The following is a 17608-nucleotide window of genomic DNA, read 5'->3' as shown; positions in this document are numbered from 1 at the left end:
AATTTTGTCAGCATGGCTTGATGCACCGACCTTTGAGATTTCAAACATAACCCTTCACCACTCAGAAAAGTCAATGAAGAAAAAATATTACAAAGCAATACAAATAGGGAATGAAAGTGTCATTATTTGCATAATTTTTCATCTGGGGTTGCCTTACAAATGATAATAGAGAGGTAGCTGAAAAGAGAAAGCGCCATTTATATCATTAGCCATAAAGAGCTAGAAAGTAGTATAATATATTATATATCATGCAAATATTACACTTACCATGACAGAAAAACTTGCTGCATTAAAAACCTTGTTAAACTGCAGTAGTACATTCCAAGCATCTTTTTTCTTGTCAAATTTGGAATGTTCTTGAGGTAGTTACATAGAAAATGAAAGAGTTGCTAGAAAAACTCAAGACTTAAAAGAAAGAAGAACAAGTAGTGCATGGATATGAAATGAAAAGTGGAGTTACTAGTGCACCTATATATAAACAGATGCACACTACATATATATATATATATATATATATATATAATACTCAAAAGAGAGAGTGTCCCAAGTCAACTACATCACCAAAAGGAGGAACTGATGGAGAGCAAGAGACTGAAGAAGTGGAAGAAGCCATTAAGCCATAGATAGGATTTTCCATGATGGGATAAAAACTTCCCATGCACCCACCTTCTTGCATCAATGTATTGGAGCTGATCGTGGCTGAGAGATCAGCAGAACTTAAATCCCATGACTGCTGGCTATTATCCCAAAATCCCTGCAGATTGAACTCATCCAACCAAGGAATAAGCTCACCATTATTTGAAGCCATATTTGATGGGATATCCCAATGTGATTTAGTATTCTCAAAAGTGTTTGTGATCAAGTTTTGGTCATTTGAAGGGCTGAAATCACTTGTTTTGGAGTTGCTTTCAGTGGGAATATCAGGAGAAGAAGAAGTGGAAGAGGAAGGTGGTCTCAAGCAGTTGTCAGGAACAATGCAGCCCAAATAGCCTGAGTTATTGGAATCATTGGAGAAAAAGAAGTTATTGTCAATGTCGTGATCATTTGGTGATGACCCATATGAGGTTTGATGATCATTATAATGGGATTGATTTGGGGTCTCATGATTCTGACATTTGACAGCTGGCTGAGGTGGACTGTTTTGATTGGTGGTTTGTTTGGTACTACTATGAGTGGTGCTGCAGATGAACTGTGAAGGTGGCAAAAGAGCTTGGACATCAAAAGGGCTAATAAGAGAGTGAAAAGTGGTGTTGTGAGTATAATTATTATTATTATTATTAGTATTATGAGTGTAAACAAAGTTGGTCCTTGCTTGCGTGCCTTTCATGGACAGGGCAGCCCTGTCATAAGCAAGAGCAGCCTCTTGGGCAGTGTCAAAAGTGCCAAGCCAATGCCTTTCTTTGGTTGTTGGGTCTCTAATCTCGGCGGCGTATCGTCCCCACGGCCGCCTTCTCACGCCGAGAAACCGCCCTGGCTCCGCCTGCTTTCTCCTGCCTCTTCTCTCACCAGGTTGTGTTGGAGATGTGTTGCGTTGAAGTATGGCAAATCCCACTTGAGACTCTCCACTTTCATACCCTCTCAAGGGAAATTTATCAAAGCTTTTGGATGAGGACATAACTGAAAAGGAAAATAAAAAAAAGTAGTAGAGAAAATGGTTGAGAGAAAGTGAGTGAAGAAGAGATATGGGGGTGTTAGAAGAAAGGTTTTTTTGTAAGTTTTTGAAATGAAAGTGTGTTTGTAAGTTGTTTGTAAGGAAGTCTTTTTAAAGACTCTGATTTGATCATGGACAGAAAGAAAAGGACATCTCAGTTGTCATTCTTTGGAAGGCCATCCCCCTTTTTTTTCTCCTTTTAAATTTCTTCTTTTCACCCCACTTTTTAAAAATCTTTCTTTTCTGTTTCTAGTTTCTATATAATCCTATATCCCTTCCGCCCAAAATACTTATAAGCTAGAACTTAAACGTGAAAATACTTCTGTTGTCGAGGAACTTAATATGGAGGTGTATATATATATTAACTGTTCTGCTGATATGAATATTTCTTTGCAACAGTCACTTTCTTTCACCCCAAGTTCCAAATTCCAAATAGGAGCCTATAAAAATATATTTACTGTTTCTGACACTAATTCAAGAATATTATACTGTTTTGCTAACTTATTGGAGTTTAAGTTTCAACAACTATTGTAGAAGCTTTTACTAATGAGATAAATATTACATCATGCCAATGTAAGGTTATTGGGATTTTCATTAAAAAACAAAAAAAAAAAAAAAAAGTAAATGTTGGGATTTGTTAAAGATAAGATGAATTTGAATCTTATAATATGATCAGATCACGTGCAGGGCTAGTGAATAATCTAGATTACATCTGACCAAAAGTTAAGTATTGACATTGTTGAAATCATGGTTGTGAAAGAATCCAATATTCATGTTGAAATGTCAAAATTTTACAAAAATACCGTTTCTTAAGCTGTTAGTGGGATTGAAATCCCTTAAAACTTGGATTAAATTTTAGTCATATTGATAAAACCAGAAAAAGGAAAATAGCTTCGTGGCTTTTGTCTGCTTATATTTACTACTCCTAGGAAGTCTAAAATATTTGAATTTTGGAGCACTAATATTTTGGAATGTCTTGTACATGTTTAGTGTTACTTTTCTAACATATTGCACATGTAAATCCGCGTTTTATGCAAAATAAATTAGTGGAATTCTTTGCTACTTCTTGTCTGCTTACATGATTTTCTAAGGGAGCAGTTAGGATAATATCTAACCAAACAAAAACGATTACATGAAAACAACTCAACATATTCTTATAGGAATTTCCTGTCCTTGATCATGGAAACAACTCCAAATAAGGGCCCATAAGTCAAGGTCCTAATACTTGTTAGTTTGTTGGTTTATAAAACCTCTTGATTGTTTTTATTGGTATTTTTCCATACTAGGAATCTAGGGTACTTGGTTAATCTGAACTTATAGATTATTAGCAGTAGTTGACCTCAGTCTATATGCTAGAATGGCATGTTTCATTCAAGTGTTCAAGTGGGTTTCACATGGTACAAATAAATAGTTAAAAGATACTCAAGCATGTTATGTTGGATCATGATGGACACAATCCAAATGATTGAGTGATTAATATTTTTTATGATCTACCATGTAACTCACTTTTAGACGGTGAAATATGAAAATAAGTAATTTGACGCGGTACGTGAGCTTGGTTCAGAATGTTGTGGGACAATTCGGTCCACATTTAGTGTGGGCGTTAGAGTATTAGGAGGACCTTTATCTAATACGAATGGACGAAAAAGGACGCACCTCTGGTGTACCAGTTATTGTGCCCACGATAAATGCTGAGTAGCTAGGTGTGGAGTGGATAACTGCTGAAAGCATCTAAGTAGTAAGCTCACCCCACGATGAGTGCTCTCTTATTCCGACTTCCCCAGAGCCCCTAGTAGCATCGAAATTTTTTTAACTAAAAATTGATTTTCTTTTTATAATGTCTAATTGTATATTTTTATCATATGGTGGCTGAGATTTAGATTGTATCATATTATGCAACCTAATTTCTGTTGTTAGATGATAAAAAGATATAATAAAAACAATTAATATTTTTTCAAATAAAACTTTTTTTTTTTTTTTTTTTGCAATGGATCTTTTTTTTTTCTTTTATCATTCAGCAACTGAGATTTAGGCTGTTTATACACCCATCTTAGTTTTCGCAAACAGTCCTTACCCACTTGGGAGAAAATGGTACATGATAAACCTAAAATTGTCTATTATAGAGTTTTGAACAAGTATGAGCTACCTAACACAATCTAAACAGGATCTAAGTGATAAAATTGGAGAAGGATTAGAACTGTAGCAAAAAGATATTGTGGGCATTCTATTTTCTGCTATTAAGGTCCTTGGAAGCTGACTCATAAGTAAAATCTTTTCAAGGAAAAGATAGCAGAATGCAATGAGAAATGGGTCATTGTGTCCTGTCTCCAAAAGTATTCAAGAAAAGGTAAGGTCAAAAGGCAATCAAAAGCTTAGAAAACGCTTGTAAAGCATGGTGGATTAAACTGCCCAAACAAAAGCTATAAGTGGGACAATGATACATTTTTATTAGCACTTCCTATAGGTTCTTTATTCATTTTTTTTTAAAAGCATAGTTTTTCATACCCTTTTGATTGAACTTAACGTGCCTAAATGGCCTTGGGAATGACATAAACTAATGATAAGCAAATTGGGTCAACCTCTTTTCTGGTCTTTTAGAATTTCCACACCCTGCAATCTTTGTCACTGGTCATTGTCACGGCTTGTTTGTTATAATTGTATAATGGACCAAATAGATCTAAAAACATGGAGAAAAAGTGATTATTTCAAATGGGAGCAAAAAATTATACAACTATAAATATACAGAGAGAAAGAGAGAGAGAGAGAGAGAGATTCACAAGTATCATATGATTAAAATATGTTGTTCTTCCTTCTCTTTCTTCTAAGAATGACATGGAATCTATGACCCTTGACTCATCCACTAAAGATTTGAAGGGAAATAAAAATAAGAAATTAGATAGAATTGGTTTCATTATACCCCATCTTAATTATGGAAAATGTGCATGTAGAACATGGTATCATGATGAATTCATGTGACTAAAAATAGTTACATAGGTAGGGGAGGGGGGAAATCTCTGCATGGTTCTAATATTATAGCACTTGTGATTATCCATTAAAAATATCAACTGGTTTTTTTAAAATTTATTTATTTGCATAAGATTAATAGGTTCTCTTTTAATTTATTTATAGCACTTGTCCAAACAAACACAAAAACATTAATAGGAAATTGAAAAAAAAAAAATGTGAAGTGGGAAATATGCCTTCCTTTGGTTGGAAGTTTTGGTGCAAGTGTTTTGCCATTTGAAGGGGGGAAAAAAAAGGGCCAGTCAAGTCCTCTTCTGAAAAGGTGTGTGAGCTAGTTGGAATGGAAGACTAGCTAAAGTACTTGCATTTTCCCCTACACAAATGGGGATTGCTTCACACACAGAAAAAAAAAAAATATATATATATATATATATATACACACATATATATATAGCTTTCTCTCTATCCCAAACTTTGTTTCAAATTTTTTTTTTAGGCTTAATTTGACAGGGGACTTTTTGGGTCAGATGGGAATTTTGCACATTCTCCAAAAACAGGCACATATACCTTTTTCTTGGCGTTAAAGGTCATCCGGAATTTAGGGAAAAAGATAAAAATGTGTCTTTCTTAGGACTTTGGTCTTTGGACGAGTGAAATGATAGACAGAGGAAAGAAAAAAAAAAAGGGTTTTGATTTTGAGATTAGTGGTCTTTATATCCAAGAAAAAAATTCTTCACTTTAGGCTCAAAATTGTCCCCTGTGTGATCTAAGCCTTTTGTGGTTCAGCACCTCCTTTTCTAGCATAATAAAACAACACCAGGCTCTTGTCCTTCCACTAAAGCAATCATGTACCATTCTAATGTGCTCTTTAAAATATAAATATAATATAACATAAGAACTATCTTTAATGGATACACAGGCCAGTAAGGCATGTATAACTTTTCTTTTTATGCTCATGTAATATACGTATGTTTAACATTTAATTTGTTTTAGTGTAACACTAAAAAATACGGTATAACACATGTAATATTGAGTGTTACACTTCAACAAACTTAAGTATTACACACACGTTTTTATTGTTTTACATGGAAATGCGAAAAAAATTACATTTTCAGCTTCAAATGACAAAAAATAAAGTTTCATATTAATATCTCAAAATCATATCAGATTAATATATATAAACAAAATTTAATGAGCACACGAAGATGGTTATCTATATTTATTTTTTTCCATATCTTATCATATAATTCTGAGAAAAAAAAAAGCATTAAAAAAAATACTTTCCGGTTGTTAATTTTAGAATGGCTTTATGGGGTGCAATTTGTCTAGGCAATTGAACATGATTTGCCTCTTTTTATGGGTCATGTGGAATGCCATAATTGATTCTTATATAAGCTAATTAGTGTGGCAGACCACAGCCCTAATTATTTCTCATTATGCAATTCAGACTAACTTTTTAGTGACGGCAAATCCATGCTTTCAAGCGTTGAAAGGAAAGACTGTCTCTGTTTTGACCTTCCAAACTTGGCTTATCATTTTATGCTTACCGTTTCCAATTTTAATTGCTTTTTTATTCACTAGAATATAATTTATTCTAAAATTTCCATTATTAATTTAGAGCGAGAGAATTTTTCTGCATTTTTTTTGTGGTTTTAAATACCAAACATAAAAAGAAAGAGGAAGTTTCTCTTATAGGTCTAACTTATTAATAGTGTCATTTTTTTACTGTTGAATCATGTTAAAATCATATCAGATTAATAATGCATGTAAAATAGACAATTTTTGATACAGATGCGACGACTGAAAATAAAAAATTACCGATAGTTTAATTTTTCTGATTCTATCAGAGAAACTCACAAAAAATAATCTTTTGTAATAAACTCCTGTAAATACAAGTTCTATGATTTATTTTACATTTGGAGTAGGAGCACGTTAACTCTATTCCTCTATTCCTGTCCAATGGTTACAATTAGACACTACGGCCTTATTCGCTTCGCGGATTCGAGTTTTCAATTCGAGCTTAGATGTGACATTTTTTTAGAGTTTTTAACTGTAGCAAAAAATATTAAATGTGATATTTTTTGAAAGCTTTTAACTGTAGAAACTTAGAACTGAAAACTCGAATCAATAAAATGAACGAGGCCTACACTAACAACACAATTTTTTATTTTTTATTTAACTTATTATGTTTGAGAAATCCTAAAGCAAATCAAGAAAGAAAGGGAGAACTACTAGTAGTGCTAGATTTTGGACTCAAACTTTCATATTCATATCAACCAAAAACATTTTCGTGTTTGTTATTATTTTAGGGTAATGTTTGTAATTAGTTCTTTTGTTTTGAAAAGAAAAATTAAGACGAGTTCTTTTTCTTAAGCATGTAAGGTAAAAAATAAAAAAGCCTAATTATTATTTAAAAATTTTATAATTATAATTTATTAAAAATGCCCAATTATTATACAACTCTCAAGATATCATTAAATTCTTGTTACATATTTCAATTTGATATGAATCTTATGTAATACAATTATACAACTGTTTAAAAAAATAAAAGGACAAAATTCTCTATTTTTTTTTACAAAGAAGTTTTTAGAAAGGAAAAAAAAAAGCACAAAACCGGATTCCAAGCTGATATATGTAAAAGGCGACCAATAGAAACTGGCCACGCAACCTTGAAAAACCAACCAAACCTAGTACGCGTTGCAAAACAACGAGGCAATAGGAGACGTGACACGTGGATACTGTTGCCACGTAATCGACACTGGCAAAGCGATCGGATTCGACTAACGCCGTACGCTTTCAATGACGTCACTCTAACGAGTTAGTTGACGCTTGTGACGTGGCTAGTGGCCGCGATCGGCTACAGTCGTAAGTGTTGTTAATCTCTTTTTACATTCAAATTTTATTATAATAAAAAATTTTAAAAAATAATCACATTTAATATTTTTATTACAATAAAAAATTCTCATATAAAATCACATTTTAATTTAAATTAAAAATTTAAATCAACAAATTAAATGTACCTTATAAAATTTTGCACATTTTTTTATGTACGGCCTACGTGTCAAGAGGCTGTACAAGGATCGTCTAAACACGGTGCGAACAGTGATACGAGGTTAGATGTATGGCTGTGATTTGATGGGGGAATGGAGTTGATCGGAAAGCCAACAGTGAAAGTGAATCTAGAGGAGAGAGACTGGTCAAAGATTGAATACGGACGGTTGGATTAAGATTGGACGGCTGAGAGGTGAGGTTTGAGTGTGACCCCTTGTCCTCTTTTGGTCCCTGTTTTAAGGCACAAACCACGAGATTTGCTCCCACCACCCTCATCTTTTTTAGAACTTTTTTTTTTTTAATTGGGAACGTGTCATTTACCATGAGTGCGTTTAGAATTTGTTTCAAAATAATTTTATTTTTTATATAAAAATAAAAATGAAAATATCTATTTTGAAAATGTTTTCATTTTTTATTGTTCGAAAAACGTAAAAAATAAAAACGGAGTCAATTCCAAACATAACAAATATTTCTTAAGGAAAAAAAAAATCATGCATTAGCCTTGGTAGAGTGAAAAGAGGAGAGGAAATAAATTGAAGGAGGAATTTTGAGGGAAAAAATGAAGAATATTGGGTTGTTTTATAGAGATGAAATTGAAAAGTAAAAAGGTTATCATGGAGCACATTATTTTAAGGTCTTGTTGAGTACGTAGATTCGAGTTTTCAATTCGAGATGAGATGTAATTTTATGTGAGTATTTTTTATTATAGCAAAAAAAATTAAATGTGATTTTTTATGAGAGTTTTTAACTGTATCAAATTTGAATTGAAAACTCAAATAGATGAAATGAACGAGACTTAAATGTTTCCAATTGTGTTTACAAAGGAAGATAAAATGTTTGACAAAACAAATAGTGTAATAAATAATTATTTTAACTATGATTGTACATTATTTTTTTATTTTATACAAGCGTATAAATGTATAATAAATCAAGAATTACGATTTGAGTTGGTGTTTATAGAATTATTCATAATAAATTTGTTTAAACATTTCATTTCCTTTTCTAGCTCGTAATAGGAAAGGAAAGTTCTCACCAATTAGTGCTAGTCTGGTTGGAAATATGAGGTGGAGGAAAGAAGATAAATAATGTGTGTGAATTTTTACTCATACTCTTAATTAATACCCATTTTAATCAAATAACTATATTAATAAAAGAGTATTAATAAAAAATAAAAGATAAAAATTCAGACTCATGCACTTTTAAAAACACTCTTAAAAATAAGTTGTGCAATTTTCTCTTTAAAAAAAAATTAGCTTTCTAACTTCAGTGATGTATATGTGAAAAAATAAAATATAACAATACATGTTTTTACATGTTCCTCAAGACTCGAACTACAAGAAAATGAAACGACAAAATTATAAGGCCAAACGATAATGAAATAATACAGACGACAACAAACACAATAACCGGTTCTAACGAGGAGAAAAAGGTAAACGACACAGTAATAAGGACGAAATTACAAGGTCAAACGACAATGAAAAAACAAATGACAACAACTAGTAAAGGACATGAAAAATGCAAAACAAGTTAAACAGCAATAATCTCATAGGTAAACGAATATTTATAATAAAAAAAATATGTTAAACGTCAACGAAATGCACACTATGTAAAACATCTAAACGACAAAAAAACCTCAAACAACATGACAGACGTAAAAAGTTTAAAAACAATCATAAAAGTGGAAGAGAAGAAAAACACAAATCATTAAAAAACGATTATATAGGAGATGAATGACAAAACAACAATAAATCTGCAAATGACAAAAGGTAAAAGAAATTTTCAATGATAAAACGACAAGAGAACAAACAAAAAAAAAAGTTTTAAAATGCGGAAACCAGCATCAATCATCAAACTACAAACAAATCAACATTTCAAAACGACTACGAAAATTTCTGGAACGGGAAAAAGGAACAACATGATAAAAGGACAACAACAAATTAGGAACGACATGTGAAACAAAAAGCAGCAAAAACCATTGAACGACAATGACGAAATAAACTAAAATACGACAATAAAACTGCAAATGCTAAATGGACAAAATGACAATAATTTAACAATAAAGATTATTCTCATTGGTGCCCCTGTTTTTGGGGTCATACCCAGTTTGCTCCCTGAATTTTAAAAACTCTCACTTTACTTCTCAAACTTTGAATTATTGTCACTTAACCCCTTTTGTTGTAATTTATGTTAAAATCAGAAGGAAAAAGAGGAAGTTAAGTGTGGTCATGTAATTTTTATCTGTTTTTTTTAATAGAAATCCAATAAGAAAAATATATATATATATATATGTTTTTGAAGGGATTAAGTGAAAATAATTCAAAATTTATGAAATAAAGTGAGTTTTAAAGTTTAGTGACAAACTGTGAAACCTTAAAGTTCAGAAGCATTAGTGACAATAATAGTGACAATAATCCTAACAATAAAAAGCACATTGAAAATTAAAAATAACAAAAAAGATAAAGACAGTAATTAAAAAATGTAAAATCACAATTATTGAAAGCGAGAACAATAGAGGGAAAAAGACTACAATTTTTTTATTAAAAAAAAATAGAAAAACGTATAATAAACCATAGAAGCGACAATAAAATCTTAACAGTAAAATTTTAACGCAATAAAATCAAAGAATGACATGAGAGAAAGAGAGAACAATGTTGACAGCCGTGAAAACTAAAAACGACAGTATGGGTAGAGATCCAACATAATAGAAGACAATGGGCCCGTTTAGTTTGCTTATTCGAATTTTTAATTCGAGTTGAGATGTGATTTTATGTAAGAGTTTTTTACTGTAGCAAAAAAGTTAGATGTGATTGTTTGTGAGAGCTTTTTACTGTAGCAAAACTCGAATTTTAAACTCAAATCAACGAAATGAACGGGGCCAATAATAATTATTGGGTGTCTGCTCAACTCCGCATGCCGAGCACTGTTCGGGAGCATGCCGCTAAGAACAAACCACTGGTAACCTGTCGTTGCCAATGTCGCCGAGCATGATGTCTCTGTTGTCCCTATTGCTTGTCGACCACCTTGCCTGAGTATTTTACACCGAACACCACTTAACGACTTACCTCTCCGCTAAACACGTTTTACCTTTGGGAACTCCATGTCATGACTTCCATCATCCGTACAGGGACAGCTCCCACCGTTGGATTGGTAAAGTATAATAGCTATTGATCCACGACACCTATCCCAATATCTGGCAAGCCCGTATAGGACCTCCGACAAACTGCGGGTAAAATCTGAATCTGACAAGAAACTATAATACCCCTAAAGCTCATTTATGAGGTACGGACATTTCTCCCTACCTATCCATTGCTTCCTCATTTATTGCTCTCGATTAAGATACTGACTTGAGCGTCGAAGGGTCTTTAGCCGGTACCACACCGGTGCCCCCAACTGATCCCGAGCCCTATCTGTCCCCCGTGTAGGATAACCAAGTCGGCACTCCAGGAAGCGGAGCAACCCATTAGGAGACCCGACTAAGCAAGTCTAAACCAAGTAGGCCAGTCTGACTATTGTGCGCAGCCGCACGTGGGTGTTGAGTCAGCAAAGACATCAACAATAACATAGGCCCCGTTCACTTCGCTAATTCGAGTTTAGAATTCGAGTTTTTCTACAGTAAAAAGCTCTCACAAACAATCACATCTAATTTTTTTGCTACAGTAAAAAGCTCTCATATAAAGTCACATCTCAACTCAAATTTTAAACTCGAATCAGTGAAATGAACGGGACTATAGTTTAAAACGACAGGAAAGAAAAGGAAATACTGAAAGCGATAGAAGACGCACCAACTGAAACTCCCAGGAACGACAACATAATAGAAAAACAATACCAACCAAAGAAACGAGATAGAAACAACAAAAAACCGGAAACGACAAGAAGATACATAGAAAAAGGACATCAAAGCCCAAATCAAGAAAATGGAAAAACGACAATAATTCAACGAATATAAAAAACTGAACGCGTCAAATTAAAAGCGACATAAATGATGGAAATGATATTATATAGAAACGACAACAAAGAAACAACATGAGTACATATTGTAAAAACAAATACAAATGAAAACAGATTCCGAACCAAACAATTAACTAAAACTACAAGTTAGAAAGCGATACAAATTGTTATTTTTTCAAAAAAAAAAAAAAAAGAAAGAGAAAATACTGACGAGGGACGCCAAACTTGGAAACGACAATGAAAAAACATACAATATTAATGTGTATATTAGACGAATTTTTAATAGTTATATTATATTTTTATCGATAGTTATTGAAATTTCATGTGTGATAAAAATTCAATTTCACGTATATATAAACAGGAATAACATGATAATTGATAAATGATGAAACCGACTCAATCCGAAGAACGAAGACAAAAATATGAAAAGCAACTCTAAAATCCGGAAAACGGCAGGAAAAATGAAATACACGAAAACCGCAAACACACAACAATGTTACAAAACTATTAAAGACATAAACTGGTTTTTTTTTTTTTTTTTTTTTTTTTTTAAAAAAAAGACATAAATACGTGAACAAAAGCAACAAAGAATTAAAAATTGAAAATAATGGTGTAATTACACGGAAAACGACAACAAACTTGATAACGACACGAGAATAAACGTGAGAAGATAAGTTTGAACAGGAAACCTTGAAACGACAACAACCACGACTACTTTTAAAACGAAGATAGCAACTAGAAAGCACACCAAAGTGCAAAGGGCAAAGCTGTAAAACGAAGATAGAAAAATGCACCTACAACAAAACGAAATAACCACATGAATAGGGAAAGAAACCAACAAATAGAGATGGACAAAAGGCTATATTTAGGATTGAGAATTAGAGGATCAGAAACGAAAAGAAGTCTTGAGAATTTTTCGCATAAAATTAATTTGTTAAAACGAAAAAATTGGCATAGTCCTTACATTACATTTTGCGGAAGGAAACAATGAAGTCTCATTGGAAATCCAATATCCTGAACGCGTGCTCTTTTTAAACTCGCCTTTCATTGTCGTTTTTGCTCTGTAACTTATTGACCCTCCATTCTTTAGTCATTACCGTTCCAATATGAAGCAATAACTAGTGAAAAAGCCTCAAGTCACAAAAGCTTCAACTTTCATAAACAACACAGAAGAACAGCTACGAGTCAGGACACTGTTATTTGAGTGCAAGTGCGTAGATTTGCTCATTTGAATTATGCTTCTCCCTGTGGCTTCTTCTATACTGAGATTTCTGGTCAATTGCCATGCTCTCATTCTTCGACCTGGCCGACAATCACTGCACGCCAGTTTCAATAATTATTGCCTCTTATAACAAGTATGCAAAACATGTACTTGAGAAAGCTTGAGCAACTATAAGATCAATGGTCTAGACCACAATCTAAAGCCACAGTCTAATAATAGCTTGAGGTAATATCACAATATATTGAAACATTCTTGGAGAAAGCACATTAGTGCATAAATGTTTTTGCTTGCTAGTGTATGTAAATGCATACGTGAGAAATACAAAGAACAATGTAGGAACTATTCGTAAGAAAATGGAAGGATAAATGTAGTTAGAAATCCATGCGCACCTGTCATTGTACCAGCTTTACTACCAATATTTATGGAGTTGCTTGTATAAATTACCACCGGTCTGCGATTATACTTTAAAGCCATCTCTCATATTACATCCTGGAAAACTGAGTGCGAATTAATAGAAACAAAGGATAAGGATCACAACTTTTTTTTTTTTGCTACTATGATATGCAAACAAACTAGCAGGCGTCATACCCGTTGTTTAAACAGTGGATTAGTATACTTAAGAACTGGTGGTCACTTCCATTCAGGCCATTTGATTGAATCTGCAGATCTTTTCATATTTGATGAACCAGAACCATCGGCAGAATCATGCCACACCATCTCCATCTATAAAGAATTATGATATTACTTAGAGGACAAGACATTTTAAGTTGGGAAGTTGGACAAGCACTTACTAAAAATTGGACCAAAAAAAAAAAAGAAAAAAAGAATACATAGCTTTATAATAGACAGAAAGATAAAAAAGAATTTGACCCAAAACGCTGAACTGATTTACAAGGCTAAAAATGGAAAGTAACAAGATAGAAATGAGTGGTTTCAAGGACTCCCGACCTCCAAGGAAATGTACAGCACCTATACACTTCTCACAAACAAATCTGAAATCCCCTCATTAGCTACTAACCCCCTTATACTAATTCCTACTAACTCTACCAGTCCACTAAGTAAACTAATTCCTAAGTCATTAACAAGGATCCTAACAGAATTCGTTACAAGGACTCCTACAGGAACAGTTAAAAAGTTAAAAGTCAAAATGATGCTTGGTTGTTTCAGCATCTGTTGACGATAAAAGGGGTCAAAACCTGCTAGAAGAGTTTGCTATGGAAACAGTTTACAGCACAGAAGGGTATAAGGTTTTTCTTTGTCCCCTCTTGAGGGGGGGTACTGAGAGTAAGACATCATATGGTGCATGAAATGAGGCGTAACGAGCAATAGAACATGTAAATGAATAGAAAGCTAGTAAGCAACATACCTCTCCAACAATTACTGTGTCACCTTCCTTCACACCAAGTTTCATGAGAGATTTGTTCACACCACAAGCCTCTAAAACATGCTGGAACCTTCTCTCAGAATCCACATATCTGTTTAAGTATTGGCTATCAGTTTTTGACGGTATGAAAAGGGAACGACAACCAGACAGCATTTTGTTCTGAAGATATCTAATGGAGAATCATCTTAATCATCATCATCAATCATCAATTTTGAACAAGCCCACACAAATTTGAGCATCTAGCTTTTTGTTTTTCACAGTATAGTGATATTATGACTTTTATGAACCTACCGCCAGTTTGTCATCTGGACAAAACGCTGCAACCCAGATCCGATAACATGCCAAGTATTGGTATTGCTGTCATGAGAGATCTCAAACTCATCGATCGAGGCAGCTCTCCGCTTACGCACCATATCAGCTACATGATTCAGATTGTTCTGCTCTCCAAAACCTGAAATGATGAAACTCTTCATGAGAGTGTATGAATACTAAGAAGAAAAAACAGTCTACATGAATCACTCATGAAGCTTCAACAGAGTATAGACAAAAAAATTCTGAAGATTTAATAAAGAAAGAGAATAAAGCTCAAACCATCTAACTCCACGGCTGCTTTTCTTTCTTGAAGAAGCTTGTATGCAGCGCATATGACATCGTGAGTGCCCTCCCTTTGCACTGCACTCATGCAAAAGGGTTCAATTCCACGAGCTTGTAGACTTTCCTTGAACGAAGGCCAGTTCTCACGTGCCTCCAGAAGGTCCATTTTGTTAAAAGCAACAACAAAAGGCTTTTCAGCAATTTCAGGACTAAACAGTTCCAACTCCAGACGAACTGCATCAAACTCAAATTCTGGCTGTTGGGATGAGCCGTCAACAACATGTACCTGAGCTTCCAAATAACAGGTCCTATTAATTTACTTGGCAAAATCGCCTACCAAAATAATAATGAGGACTACTCATGCATACAGCATACTACACAAGATGCTAAATAATCCATTTATTGATTTCATCAGGAACCGTCAAATGGAACCACTTAATCAGATAAGACAACAAATGGAACCAGGCAGAAGCTCATACCAGAGCAGAACATCTTTCAGTGTGTCGCAGAAACTCGTGACCCAAACCAAAACCTCGATGGGCTCCTTCAAGTAAACCTGGCAGATCTGCTACAACCATGGTAGAATCATAGTCAAAAGAAACTACACCCAGATTGGGCAATAAGGTTGTGAAGGGGTAATTTGCTATTTCTGGCTGGGCAGCACTTATCACACTCAAAAGTGTACTTTTCCCAGCATTTGGTGCACCGACTATTCCAACATCTGCAACCAGCTTTAGCTCCAGCTCCAACCACCTGATCAAGAGTACCATTATTTCAACTGTTTGTAAATCTACGATATCACGCAAAACATCGTTTATCAGTATATTCTAGTTTGGAAATAGTAAGGGGGAAGAACAGCCCTAACTACAAGATATCCAACCAAGTACGAATAAAAGATCAACCTTTGACATCCAACTATCAAGATTAAACTTTGCAAGCTAGGCAACACATTTAATCACTTAAACGAGCACTAGTTAGCAGACATCGAATTGCCTTAAATCTGTTCATATGGAGCTAACTATGCACGCTCAATTTTCTTTTCAACTGAGGTTTGAGCTCAAACTATCCTGGATATTTAAAATGCTTTAAGAACATGAATGAACGACACTTTTCTCTTTTTTTTTCTTTTTTTTGTTGATAAGAGACGCAAGAGTTGTTACTACTTTTTTTTTTTTTTTCCTTTCCTTGATAGTAAACAGAAACCTATATTGATGAAGATTAATGGAGCAATGAATTTGTTATCCGCTCGATATCTTTCTAAACAAACAAAAAGATTCAGATAGAAACAATCCCAACAACTGTAAATCATATTTTGACCAAATCAAAACGAACTGATCATAACACTATCATCTTGTGATACCAAACAAATAAAACCAATAGATTGACAGAAAAAGAACAAAAAATGGGCTCACATTTCAGGACCCTCTTCGCCGTTCTCCGCAATCCGCGGCACCTTATTCGTCCCGGACTTGAACGACGCATTCCCTCTCCCTCCTCTCCCTCCGGGCAACAGCAAAGCCCTCTGTCCCGGATGCAACAACTCCAAAAGCGCCTCCTCCTTGCCAGCCTCTCTGATCACCGTCCCCGGTGCCACCTTAACCACCACATCCTCTCCCCTAGCCCCGGCCTGCATCCTCCCCTGCCCATGGCTCCCTCTCCCAGCCCGAAAATGGACACTATTTCGGAACGGCAATAGTGAATTCATCGATCCGTCAACCTCAACGTACACATTCCCGCCTCGCCCGCCATCGCCACCCGACGGGCCGCCCAACGGCACATACTTCTCTCGTCGGAAGGCCACCACGCCATTGCCACCATTCCCCGCCCTCACGTAGATTTTCGCTCGGTCAAAACACCGCATTACCGCTGGGACGCCCTTCTCCTTTACGCTTATCTCCTCCGAATCACCCTCACTACCGGAGAATTCAATCTTTTCGCCGTCCTTAAATCCTAAACCCTCCCAATTCGCATCGTCTTCTTGCTCATCCTCGTCTTCCTCTTCGCCACCCACTTCAAAGACCTCGAATTTACCGTAATTAAGCTCCCAATTATCTCCTACACCGTTTTCTTCTTCTTCTTCTTCATCACCTTCTTCGTCGATTTCGCGGCGAATCTCCGCCGCGTAGCTTGATTCTGAGAGCTTAATCTCGGACGCGAATTGGTACGAAGAGGAATCGAAGGAAGGAAGAGAGAAATCCTCTTTGGGAGGCAATCGAGTGTAGGTGGTGGCTTCGGCGCCGACGGAGGAGAGCTCTTTCGAGCTCGTTGTAAGCTTCAACTGAGGAGGGTCGGGCTTAACCTTAGGGTTAGGGTTCCGAGGTCGGTGCTTCTTCGGAGTAGAACCGCGAGGATTCCGAACCCTACGTCCAGATTGAGCGTACGGACAGAAGCATATGGATATGGAGGTCGCCATTGAAGCGGAAACTTAGAGAGAGAGAGACTAGAGAGAGAGAGAGAGTTTCAGAGTTCCGTTGAGCTTTTGGATTTGGGTGGGAAAGAGTTGGCCACGTGTTTGTCGGATTTTTTCTCTTAAACGACGGCGTTTTGATGTAGATATTTTTCGTTTCTCTTCAAACCCCCGAACTTTGGGTCATGTTACAATATGCTCTCTAAATTTCTAAAAGCAACTTTTATTTCCCATGGATTCTGAAATCAAAACAGACGCAAGTCTTTCGGTAGGTTTGGGGACGGAAACTGCCACACGGCACACACGTGATAAAAAGAACATGCGAAACACTGTAAAATGAATAAAAAATAAGAATAAATCTAAGAATGGTCTCTTAAACTCTTTTTT

General features: G+C 35.0%; 2 protein-coding genes across 3 annotated transcripts; both read right to left on the bottom strand.

The window, feature by feature from the left end:
* Positions 1-526: 526 nt before the first annotated feature.
* On the bottom strand, positions 527-1615 carry LOC21406346 (ethylene-responsive transcription factor ERF086). Its single transcript, XM_010100037.1, has one exon. It carries the CDS (start codon positions 1613-1615, stop codon positions 527-529), a length of 1089 nt encoding a protein of 362 aa, XP_010098339.1.
* Positions 1616-12707: 11092 nt separating this feature from the next.
* Positions 12708-17308, bottom strand: LOC21406345 (GTP-binding protein OBGC, chloroplastic). 2 transcript variants are annotated; one of them, XM_024166852.1, is made up of 8 exons: positions 16227-17308; positions 15294-15567; positions 14812-15100; positions 14512-14671; positions 14203-14311; positions 13425-13559; positions 13226-13333; positions 12708-12930 (listed from the first exon to the last, which is right to left on the bottom strand). In XM_024166852.1, exons 1-6 carry the CDS (start codon positions 17225-17227, stop codon positions 13467-13469), a joined length of 1926 nt encoding a protein of 641 aa, XP_024022620.1. In that variant the 5' UTR covers positions 17228-17308; the 3' UTR covers positions 12708-12930; positions 13226-13333; positions 13425-13466. The 2 variants fall into 2 exon arrangements, with proteins under 2 accessions (XP_024022620.1, XP_010098338.1); XM_010100036.2 differs by having other exon boundaries at positions 13226-13325.
* Positions 17309-17608: the final 300 nt, after the last annotated feature.

Source organism: Morus notabilis, unplaced genomic scaffold (genome assembly GCF_000414095.1).
Source record: "Morus notabilis unplaced genomic scaffold, ASM41409v2 Scaffold156, whole genome shotgun sequence".
Taxonomy (NCBI): domain Eukaryota; kingdom Viridiplantae; phylum Streptophyta; class Magnoliopsida; order Rosales; family Moraceae; genus Morus; species Morus notabilis.
The sequence above is the reverse complement of the archived record's forward strand: the minus strand, read 5'-3'. Positions and strand labels throughout refer to the sequence as shown.